Raw genomic sequence first — 12,841 nt, forward strand, 5'->3', positions numbered from 1 at the left:
GCGTAAGTAGATGCGTAAAACGAATAAAATATCGCATTAGGGCTTTTTGTTCTATACTTTTGAGATGTAAAACACAAATATATTTTACTTATCGCCTGTTTTTATTAGTGTACAATAAAGAGTTTTTATTATTATACTGAATGTCACTCCGCCCGCCCAATACATAATAGATACATATATTATAATAACTACTTATATAAATAATATAGTAAATTTACTTATACTTACATATATAAATATAAGCGGGTGGAGGAATACGCCCCGGCAGGGAGATCAAACGGCCGGGGGTTAGGGCTGTAGGCTGAGAAACCGGCGGACAATCCTAGCCGAGTCAAGTAACACCGCCTTCTGCATCCTGGCTGCGAGCGAACCGTCCCGGATCCCCAGTTGCCTCAGATGGTGAGCGAGGCTAACCGGGATCAAACCATTGGCAGATATTACGATAGGGATTATTTCAGCAGACCCCACACCCCACATGTCGACAATCTCGTGCGCCAGATCCAGATATTTACGTTTTTTCTCAGTCTCGGCTTTCACGAGGTTCTCGTCATGCGGGACGGTGATGTCCACTAAAAATACCCTCGACCGTGCCCTGTCCATCACCACGATATCAGGCTTGTTCGCCAGTATCGTCCTGTCTGTGGCGATAGGCAGGTCCCAGTACAGCCGGACTCCGTCGCGTTCGAGTACTGGCACCGGTGAGTATTGGTAATACGGCATCCTCTGTTCCAGGAGACCGTACATAAGAGCAAGCTCTTGGTGGAGAATCTTGGCCACTTGGTTGTGTCTGTGCAAGTACTCAGTATTAGCAAGCGCGGAACAACCCGAAAGCACATGCCTGAGTGACTCACTGGGATGACGACAGGCTCGACAGAAGTCGGGAGTGCCATCCTTCAGGACGTGCTTTCGGTAGTTGTTCGTCTTGACCACCTGATCTTGTATTGCACAGACAAAACCTTCGGTTTCCCCAAAGAGGTCGCCGAATCGCAGCCACTGCACGGAGGCCTTACTGTCCACGTGAGGCGCGTGAAGCGCCTTGTAGAACCGTCCATGCAGTTCCTTCTCCATCCATACGGTCTCCCGGTCAGAGGTGCTCAGTACGACCGGTTTCTGCCAGTTCTCTTTGGCCAAGGCTAGGGGGGTTAGTCCTTTATCACACATTGAAACGTCACCATGCAAAGCGCTGTCCCGTCTCGTTTCAAAGTAGGCCCTGAGGCTACACACCTCGCGGTTATGCATGGTCTTAGCGCTTAACATGCCTCGACCACCACACTTCCGCGGGATGTACAGTCTCATGACCGACGACTTAGGGTGATGCAAGCGATGGTGCGTCATAGTTGTGCGGACTCTTCTGTCCAGGCCGTCAAGTTCGGTCTGAGTCCATCTGATTATGCCAAAGGTGTACAAGAGAGTGGGCATGACCCAGGCGTTATAGGCTCGGACCTTGTTGGCTCCTGACAAGTAGCTCCGAAGAACTTTTGTTAGCCGTCCAAAAAAGATTTATTATTATTATTATTATTAATATTATTAAAGACTTATTATTATGGAAATAAAAAATCGCCTATTACATTCAGGAGACACTTAAAGAATATTCAAAATCGGTCGGTTCAGTAAGTAGTTTCAAGCCTCTAAAAATACAAACAAACTCGCAAATTTTATCTCTATATTAATGTAGACCAGTGTAAATGTGCCGGGAGCCAGTTGGTTTGAATGATTGATATATTAAGGTATCAAGATCCTATTATATACTTAGTTCCTTATAAGCCACTACCGAATGATGCAATTAATAATTGCCAATTTTTTTAATCAATAGCTTTTATTACCGTTAAAATATATTGAATTATGCGATTTTAGATTTCCTCGAAATCAAACGAAACTTTTTGAAAATTTCTCGCTATTCTCCATTGTCCCAAATAATATGACCTTTTAAACCCGCGTGACAAATTCAAACTTTCGTTATCAAAAGTTAATAATGAAAATTCCTAACGTAGATAAATATATCTAATATAAAAAAGAAACTACCTATATAAAAATATTTTAAATAAAATTTTAACAAAAAGCTCTATAATTTATAATTTTTATTTTTGATTGTTATGAGTTAGTATCATCTCAAACGAAGCAATCGATAAGTAATACAATAAGCGCGTATTGTGTACGGAGTGAGTAAGGCCGCCTCAGCTGAAGGTCTCGTAGGTCGGGCGCTGATAGTGCGATCGGAGGGCGCAACGCGGCGCGGCGGGCGGCTGTATCGAGCGTGGGCGGCCGCGCATGTCACTCACGTTCGCGCTACGCTATACGACATTGCACTACGCGGCATCTCGCACTCAAATATAATTCGCACGAAATTCATTTGCGTGCGACAAACAAATAATGTGGAGAACAGTGCGAGCCTCAACCCCCGATGTGAAGTAGAGGTAAGTTTCACTATATTGTTAACTTATTTATGGACTAAATACATTCTGATTTTATGCCTTTGTAAAGTAACCATAAGCCTTTTAGAAGGTACATTAGTACGTCAATCGCTTAACTGCTTGTGGTCTATGTGACGTAACATTTAAATTACTTAGCATTTTTCTTCTATTTATATTCTTTACACCATCATTACATAAGTGTAGAATGTGAAAAATATTTTGCAATTATTAACATTTCGTTATATAGGTTGTGTTGAATGAAAAATTATTAAAAATAGTTATTTTATGGTATTTATAATTTAGATGTGTTATAAACAGTATAGGTATTTTTATCTTACTTTAAAAAGTTCAAGTTGTAATAATAAGTAGTATAATTTTGATTTCCAGTTTTTTGGACAATTCTTTCTTATAATGTTTCTAATTTCTTATTTTTCCTATCATCCCTAGTTTCGATAATACCAAAAAATCTATAAAATTTCTATAGACACCCATTCCGGCTAACTTTACAATATTATTTGCAAAAACATTACAATAAACTATTTTACTGAAACAGTAACGGTTCTTTCCTCTTATCTTATTACACACATCAGCGTGTAATAAACTAACATTAACTAACGTGAAAGTGGTAGGTAGTAGAGCAATTAGTAAAATAGATCAAAATTTACATACATATCGATGTTTGAACGATAGCGGTGTTCAACCACTTATGTCAGTAATTAGTTTTACCTTTTTTTCATTTGTATCTATTGATCACAAAAGTGTTTTTCGAAATTTAATCTAATATATAAAATTCTCGTGTCGTGGTGTTTGTAGTTAAACTCCTCCGAAACGGCTTGACCGATTCTCATGCAATTTTGTGTGCATATTGGGTAAGTCTGAGAATCGAACAACATCTATTTTTAATACCCCGAAGTTATGGGGGGGGAGGGTATTAAGGGGTTTAATAACATATATGGCAAAACAACGCTTGCGGGGTCAGCTAGTTATGTAATAAAATTTTGTATAAATGGCGCCAATATATTTGATGGTTAATGAAGCAAAAAAAAAAATATATAAATTACACTTTAGCCATTCCATATTATTATAATTAATTAGTTAAATAATTAGAATATCCTTGTAAAAATTCAAGAAAAATCTAAGTACAGCGTACTAAATAAATCTATGTACCAAAATTTTACGTTGTAAAATATTTTTATCGTTTATACTTCTTTCTTTTACAGTACTCGCTAAATTTTCATAGCAAATTCTAAAAGAAAGTCTTACAACTTTCCTTCAATTAATTAATTCAATTAATTAATGTTTTTGCTATTTAACCGTATCTATGGCCTTTCCGATGGACAAAGTTGCGGGAACTGGTCTGTTATAAATATGTTCTGTTTGAATAAGCGTGACTGCATACAAAGCTTTTCATTATCCATCTACCCACATGAATGACGTAATTGAACGACGTCAAACTGGTGTTAATTTCGCAGGCCATAAGAACAATTACCTATGCTAGTACAGTTTCGCTTTTTGTTTATTATTATTGATACTTAAATATTAATAAGGCAATTACCATACCTCTTTATTTTATATTTAAATAATTCTTTATTTAGTAAATCGTGTTTCTTGGAAATCATTATTTATAAAATATGAATAATATTTTTTTACCGACAATGATAAAAAATATAAATAAATATAAAAAATCAAAAAATAAATAATGAACCATGGTCTTTTCGATCGCGACCGGTCGATTTCCTACCTGAGCTATTACAACTTTACTGACAATAGCGAAATTTACATTCGTATTCTCACGATATTTTTTCATTGTCTAAAAACTGAGATAAAACGACATTTCCTAAAAATAAATCCTAGCTAGATTTATTTATCTCTCCCGAAATTCCCTGCATACTAAATTTCATGAAAATCGTTGGACCCGTTTCCGAGATTCAGATTATATATAATATGTATATATATATATATATACAAGAATTGCTCGTTTAATAGTATAAGATATCGTTATCAAATATTAAAATGAACCATTTAATTCAAATCGGATAAGGGTAATTTGCATCGCATTTCGGAACGCAGCCTATATATGTATACTTATTCGATTGAAATTTGTACTTAGGTTACCACCATGAATGGTTTATATTAAACCCTTTTATATATATACAAATAAATAAAATTGGAGTGTCTGCTTGTAATATTAAAATAACCGCTTTTTAATAAATTCATATTTGAAACGGCTGAACCGATTTTGACCGAACTTTCACTGGCTTATGAGCAACTGAGGTAATAAGTAGTAACTTAGGCTACATTTATCTTAGATTTTTTTTAATTTTATAACTGCGAACTAAACAATAATTATTTTGTTAAATTCCACACGGGCGAAGTCACGGGCACAGCTAGTTACGAAATAAGATAAGTAATTTTTATAGTCTGCTGCCGGCTTTTACCAACCAACCATTAAAGTTTTATAGCTTATAGTCAATAAACGCCGTAAAGCCTTTGTGGGTGTGCCTGCGGTATGAACAGCTTGCAAATAGGTCACAAAAGTAAATAGGTCAAGGGTAGCCGAACATAATGTTATAGAGCGAAGGTAACGAAAGATGTATTAAAAAGCTATTATACTGAACACGGCTTTAATGAAAATTGGGAGTGGCTATGGGTTTTCGTAACAGTAAATAATAATTTACTTTCTTTCACCACCTGAACATTTTTTCGTGAATTTTTTGTAGTTCAAAATTCAAATCTTACACAAAGTTTATACGATTACAGTTATAATTATAACTATACAATTAAGTTAAAGTAACAGGCAGTCAATTTAAGCAAAAATGTGTAAAAATTATTAATATCTTATACATATGTATAAAAATTTCGTTTCACGATGTATGTGGGCGATACACTCCGAAATTACTGAACCGATTTTTATCAAATTTTGTAAGCATCTGTAATTTGGTCCAACTTGGGAGATAGGGTAGTTTTATCTCAATTGGAACCGGTAGGTGACGCTGCTATCGGTATGTAACTTCAAAACTACTGAATCAATTTTTATCAAACATGTAAGCATCTGTAATTTGGTCCAACTTGGGTGATAGGCTAGTTTTTATCTCAATTGGACCCGGTAGGTGGCGCTGCTATCTGTATGTAAGCAACCAAACTTGGTAGCTGTTTTCCAAGCGGGACAACATCTGCTGGGTCCCCTAGTAATATTATAAATGTGAATGTAAGTTTGTTTGTTACGCTTTCACGCGAAAACCACTACTGATCATTATGAAACTTTGTACACATATTTTTGGAGGTATTAGAAGTAACAAAGGATACTTTTTATAATAATAAAATAAATCGTTGCGAGGGAAGCCCCGGGTAAAAGCTAGTAAAGTATACAAGGACAATGTTAATTTACACCAAGGTTCTGTATTCTTGCTTCTAAATATCTTATAGCAAATATCTTATAACATACACCATAGTCGTCTGTTCCTAAGGTAAGCAACTTAACGCTTGCAGTAACAGCTGGCTGATATAGCAAAAAATTTTTTTATAAATAAACATTGGAATAAAACATATATAAATACAAATATGACACCCAGACTCAGGCGGATATCGAACCCACAACCCGCGGAGCAGGAAGCAGGGCCACTACAAACTGCAAATATAACGATATTTCAATGATTTTAGTCAAATTAAAAATTCTATTAAAATAACGTATGTCGGTAAAATTATCTTAGAAAAATGTTTGAAAACGTAAATCGTCACTTTTGTATTATTAATGTAAAATTGTGTTGTTTTAGAAATACAATCAGTGATAACTATGACAAGCAATAATATAAAACAATATAATGGTTTTAAAAAAACTTATGTTTAGAGATTCGATAAAAATAGAATTGAGCATATCAAAAATATGGACATTCAAAAGCAGCACTTATGTCCGCGATTGGTGGATTATTTAACTATCGTTGGCGCTAAACCGTACACTTCAGGAAAAGGATTGGCACCAGTCCAGGTAACTATGTTTTTTTTCGACTAGAAAATTTTACTACACTAGATTATTTAAAAATTATCGTTATTAATATATTATTGAATACAATAGTTACTTTATTACAATTTCTTGATTGTATTTTTTCAATCATTTTATTAACATCTGTGAGTAAATTTTATGTTTCAAACGTTTCCTCAATCTCAAAACGAAGACAATGACCGACAAATAGTCATTATTATTAAAGAAAATTATAAATATCAATAGTTTTGATCAAGATTTTTAATTTTATTTTTATATTTTTATTGATAAATTTGTAAAATTAATAATATTCTTAGGCACCAGAACTTCTCCGTCGCTACCCACTAACGAACCACGATGACTTCCCCCTTCCTCTGGACATGGTGTACTTCTGCCAGCCCGAAGGCTGCGTGTCCGTGGGCCCGCGCCGGCAGCTTGCTCATATTACAACACGCGACACCACGTCCTTTGTCTTCACGCTTACCGATAAAGATTCCGGTTTGTTTGAATCTTGTATTTTTAAATAATTGTTTTTAGTATTCTACACATAAATAAACAGCGTGTACTCGCGACTCCGTACTTATAGATTTTTTGTTACTTTTATAAAAACAAAAGAAAACAACCCAAACAAAATCTTGAAAAAGATTTTTTTTTGTATAACTTCCATGTAAACATAACTATGCAATTAGTACCTAAGTAGTAGTTTTGCCACCACACCACTTGGGCATAATGCATATGTACAATACCTACGCGTAAAACTAAATTTTCTTTTATAATAAGATGATTTATATAGGAAACGAATAAATAGTCTAGTGAATTTCATTTGCGAGTGATAATTCTTAAATCCAAGGTAAAACTCGGTACGGCATATGTATCAACTTCTACCGCGCCGTGGAGCGAGCGCCGGCGCCGGGGCCCCGCGAGCGAGGTGTGTTACGTCGCGAGTCCTGGCGGAAATCTATGGAGAAGAGCTCTGATTCCGCGTTCTCCAGGTGCGCACTTATTACTGCTTTCAAATAGCTACTAACTTCCATATAAAAATATGTGACTCAACTTCCTATGAGTGAAAAGTACCTACTACAAATGAGCATCACTGTTTACAAAGTTCTTCACTGTTAACTGATCCACTAGCTCAGAGGCGTCTTTACCTATAGTGCCGGGTGTACAAGCTGCGTCTTTACCTACTTATTATACTAAAAAGATGTTAAACAATGAAACCGTTTCAAGAAACTGGGTGGTTTACTCCAAATCAACTGATTCTGTTTATTGTTTTTATTGTAAACTTTTTCATGCTGATGTAACTTCTTTCAAAGGTGAAATAGGTTACAAAGTTTGGCAGCATTTGTCTATTGCTGTAGATCGTCATGAAAAGAGCTTAGGCCACCTATCATGACTTAAGAAGCAAATTACATTGAAAACTGATATTTTAAAAGAAAAGTCGGTAGATTTCTTGCACCAAAATGAAATTGAACGAGAAAAAAAACGTTGGGTTGCAGTACTCGAACGAATTAACATAATTCATTTTTTAGCTAGGCAATGTCTGGCTTTTTGGGGAAAATATGAAAAACTTTACGATTCTGATAATGGTGACTTTTTAAAGCTGGTTGAATACACAGCACGAACACATTACCCTAATTCAAAAATTCGAGTCACGTCTAACTCATTATCTTGGCTATAATATTCAGAATGAAATAATACAATTATTAGGAGAAAAAATAAAAAAAAACTATTGTTTTAGAATTGACACAATCCAATTATTTTAGATTGCTCTCCAGATATTGCTCACGAAGAACAAATATCGGTTGTCGTACGGTACGTTCTTTTAAATGCAAGCAACAACAAGGCTGAAGTAAAAGAACACTTTCTGGGTTTTTTTCCTATTACAGACACTACTGGCCTGAGCTTTACTCAATTTTTGTTAGATTTTTTAATTTCAAATGAAATTGACATACAAGATACGCGTGGTCAAGGTTACGATAATGGTGCAAACGTGAAAGGGAAAAATATAGGTCTACAAAAACGAATTTTAGATTAAAACCCGCGCGCATTTTATTTACCTTGTGCGACACACTGGTAGTGAGTTTGGTAGTGAATGACGCTGCTAAAAGTTCATTGGAAATTGTAAATTTCAATTGTGCAAGAAATTTATGTTTTTTTTTTCTGCGTCAACAGCACGTTGGCAAATACTTGCTAAAGAAGTACCAACTTTAAGTCTAAAACCACTCTCAAATACTCGATGAGAGAGCAGGGTTGAAGCAGTAAAAGTTCTACGTTTTGAATTGGGAAAAGTGTATGATGTCTTGTTTACCATATATTTCGATAGGAGCAAAGATTCGGAGTCAAGAAATATGGCAAAATCATTACTGGCAAAAATTAAGTCGTTTAAATTCATGTGCTCTCTGCTTATGTGGTTTGAAATTTTAAACAAGATAAATGTAGTTAGTAAGGCTCTTCAAAAGTCAGACGCTGTATTGTCAGAAGCGGTGAAAATGATTGACAATGCAAAAATAAGTTTGTCTGAATTCCGTAATGAGTCCGCTTTTGAGGAGCTTCTTAACAGCGCGAAAACTGTAGCGGAAGAAGTCAAGGCAATAACAGAATTTCACACACCTGCACGCCCTTGTGCTCGTAAAAGGTTATTTAATTATGAGGCGGAGGATGAACTGATAAGAGACGTGAAAATACATGTTAAAGTAAATTTTTACTACTGTTTATTAGACACCGCAATTACTAAGTTCGACGAACGGTTCGAACTTTTGAATCAAAATAATGTATTCATTTCTTCAAAAATTGAAACACTGGAAGTATTTGGAGTCGGATACATAAAAAGCACATTGTTCTAATTTATAAAATAAACTTTGCCATGCTGGCTCTTCAGATGAGGAAAAGTTCGAGCTCTATAATGAAATCGAATTATTACCGATGTTTATTGATGATTCCACTACGCCTTTTGATATTTTCAATTACTTGTTTACGAATAAATTAATTTCAGTATTCCCAAATCTGTCTACAGGACTGAGAATCTACCTGACACTTCCAGTCACTGTAGTACACAGAGAAAGATCATTTTCTAAAGTAAAAATAATTAAAAAAATTCTAAGATCAACATTGTCGCAAAGTACATTGACAAATTTATCGTTAATAAGTATTAAACACGAAATCGAAATTGAAGTCAGTGACAATGTTAAAGATTTCGCTAATGCAAAAGCACGAAAAGTAACTTTATTGTAAATACATTTGTGTGTGTGTGTGTGTGTGTATTTGTGTGTGCGAGCGTCCTGTAATATATAAGTTTTTAATTAAATATTTTTAAAAGAACTACAAAGTTGTGATTGTTTATTGTCGTAGCCCCCCCCCCCCCCTCCTTCCTAAAAAACACTTAACTTCCCGACATCATTCAAAATTGCACTATTTGCACCCGAATTTCCGTTTGAAAATATAACTGTAAGTATTCCATTTTGACCCCGCGCTTACTAGAGGGCGCCAGGGTACAGGTTGCACACGGGCGCCACAAGGACAAGAGCCGCCTCTACACTTGCTAAACAAATACATAGCTATTATTGTAGTTTAGATTTTCCACTCCGTTTGGAGTACCGACCGAGAGAATTATTAAGAGGTACTGTCCTAGTATTTTATTGACTAAAAATTTAAAAAACGAGTGCGCTTTTTTTTTTTTTTTATACATAGATAGGCTGGCGTTTGACCGCTATTTCACCTGATGATAAGTGAAAATGCGGTCTAAGATGGAGCACGCTTACCTAGAAGTAACCTATTCACTCGCGACTTAAAGATCCCCAGGTCATAGCTTTCAGGAAACACAGACGCTGGTAGAGAGTTCCATTCTTTGGCCGTACGGATCAAGAATGTACTAGCGAATCGCTTAGTGCGTATAGGGGGAATGTCAACCATATAAGGGTGACGAAACGCAGAGCGTCTGGTTGTACGATGATGGAAGGGGGAGGGAGGAATCAGGTCATGGAGTTCTTGCGCACACTCTCCGAAGTGTATCCGATAAAAAACCGACAGGCCGGCCACCCTACGCCGATGATGTAAGCTTTGCAGCTTTTTGGCGACCAGTGCATCGTCACCGATGAGCCTCCTGGCTCGTCTCTCAATTGATTCAAGAAGCTCCAGCTGGTACTTGGCTGAACCATCCCAAAGATGAGAGCAGTACTCCATGCATGATCGAACTTGTGCTTGATATAAATTCAGAAGCTGTTCCGGAGTGAAGTACCGTCTCACCTTCGAGAGGACGCCCAGTTTTTTGGCAGCTGTTTGAGCTTTTGCCTCTATGTACGAGCCAAAATTGAGGGTGGATGTTAGAGTAACGCCAAGAAGCTCCAGGTGGTCGGATATGGGCACGGGCACACCTCGGAAAGAGGGAGTCAGTTGGAAAGGACTCCGTTTTGCCGAGAAGAGACACGCCTGGGTCTTAGAGGCGTTGAACTTGACCAGATTTGCGTCACCCCAATCAGAGACGGCTTTAAGGGACAAGTTCAGACGCTGAATCATGGCTTCCCTCAGCGACTGGATCTCAGACCCACTCGCTCGTGCGTCGGACATGTAACGCTCGACAACGGTGCTGTCATCTGCATACCCAAAGGTCCCGGGTTTGAGCAGGTCGTTGATGTGCAGCAAGAATAGCGTTGCCGAGAGTACAGACCCCTGAGGGACCCCGGCATTGATGACCAAACGTTCGGACTCGCAACCGTCTATAACCACGCGAATTGATCGATCCCTCAGGAAGTCAGATATCCAAACACAGAGAGAAGCGGGTAGGCCGTATGAGGGAAGTTTGCTAATAAGGCCATCGTGCCAGACCCTGTCAAATGCCTTCGAGATGTCGAGCGAGACCGCTATGGCTTCCCCGTGTTTCTCGATAGCCTCACTCCAAATGTATGTGGCATACGCGAGAAGATCACCCGTGGACCGCCTGCGGCGAAAACCGAACTGTCGGTCGCTAAGAAGATCGTTCTCCTCAAGGTGTGCCAGGAGCCGATTATTCAGTATACGTTCCATACTCTTACAGAGTATGGACGTTATGGAAATAGGTCTGTAGTTGACAGGGTCAGCTCGACTGCCCTTTTTGGGCACAGGCTGCACGTTAGCTTGCTTCCAGGCTTTCGGCACTTGTCCTGTCGCTAGAGAGAGACGAAACAGACGTGTCAGGATTGGAGACAACTCAGGTGCGCAAGTTTTAAGTTCTATGGCAGGTATTCCGTCAGGACCACTAGCTTTGTTCACGTCCAGATTGCGCAAGGTTTTAAGGACCTCTTTTTGACGAATTCGGACTTCAGACATAGACGTCTCGCATCGAATCGAAGAAATAGGAGGTGTGGCGCTGCCTGAGTCTAAACATGAGGATTCCGCAAAGGGATTTGCAAATAGGTTTGCCCTCTCCTCTGCGGTGTGGGCTAGTGATCCATCGGGTTTTAGCAGTGGAGGTAGTGAGGGGCGACAGAAGTTCGACTCAACCGACTTAGCCAGGGACCAAAAGGCCTTACTACCAGGTGGGTATGACGAAAGCCTAGTCCCAATTCTGCCAATGTGGTCAAATCGAGCCCTCCGCAGAGCCTTCTTGCAGGACTTGGCAGCTCTATTATAGGCTTTCTTCCTCTGGCTCACGTCTGTTGTCTTGTGGTTACGAGCATCGACCCAGGCCAGGTAAGCAGTGTTCTTTTCTGCTTCAGCACGAGAACAGTCAGAGTTGAACCAGGGTCGAGCTGCCACGGAGGCTGAAGCGTCAGTGAATGGAATGTAATACTCCATTCCCTGACGCAGCACATCAGCCACAGCATTTGCACATGATGAAGGATCATCAGAGGAGAAGCAAATCTGCCGCCACGGGTACGATGCAAAGAAAGAACGCATCTCATCCCAATCTGCTGACTTGTATCGCTATATTCGCCGGGTGCCTTTGGGGCAGGGAAAGGGCGGCGAATAAACGGATACAGACTTCACCAGACAGTGGTCGGAGCTGCCTAAAGGCGATGAGACCGAAACCGAATAGCGGTCAGGATCTGTTGTCAGCAGTAGGTCCAAACATTCGGCAATATGCGTGTCAACATCGGGTACCCTAGTTGCTTCTCGGACTAACTGGGTGAGATTGAGCGTTGAAGCGAGGTTGCGAATCTCTCTACCAGCGTGGTCAGTGTGCTGGTATGGGAATAGCCACTCTTGGTGGTGGGCGTTAAAGTCTCCCAGCATTACCAATTGAGCAGTAGGATACCGCTGCTGAGCCGCGTCAGCCGCCTCACTAAGGTGTTGCATAAGCCTGGTTGTCTCCACATCTCCGCTGTGTGAACGGTAAACACAGACGTAAAGAATTTTCGCCACTCCTGTATCCACCAAAACCCATAAGTTGGAGAAGTTGGGGTCTTCAAGATTACGGAGACGCCGGCAGCATATGTCGTCGCGGGTATATAAGCAAACGCCCGCGCGTGGTTTAAAA

General features: G+C 38.8%; 1 protein-coding gene across 1 annotated transcript in view; it reads left to right on the top strand.

The window, feature by feature from the left end:
* The first annotated feature begins 6,294 nt into the window (after positions 1-6,294).
* Positions 6,295-12,841, top strand: part of LOC123670370 (MAP kinase-activating death domain protein) — a 44,357-nt gene continuing 37,810 nt past the window's right edge. The window contains exons 1-3 of the mRNA XM_045603867.1: positions 6,295-6,396; positions 6,708-6,888; positions 7,241-7,382. Coding sequence (XP_045459823.1) covers positions 6,295-6,396; positions 6,708-6,888; positions 7,241-7,382 — 425 coding nt within the window. The remainder of the gene's footprint in view (positions 6,397-6,707; positions 6,889-7,240; positions 7,383-12,841) is intronic.

The sequence above is a fragment of the Melitaea cinxia genome, chromosome 4 (genome assembly GCF_905220565.1).
Source record: "Melitaea cinxia chromosome 4, ilMelCinx1.1, whole genome shotgun sequence".
Taxonomy (NCBI): Eukaryota; Metazoa; Arthropoda; class Insecta; order Lepidoptera; family Nymphalidae; genus Melitaea; species Melitaea cinxia.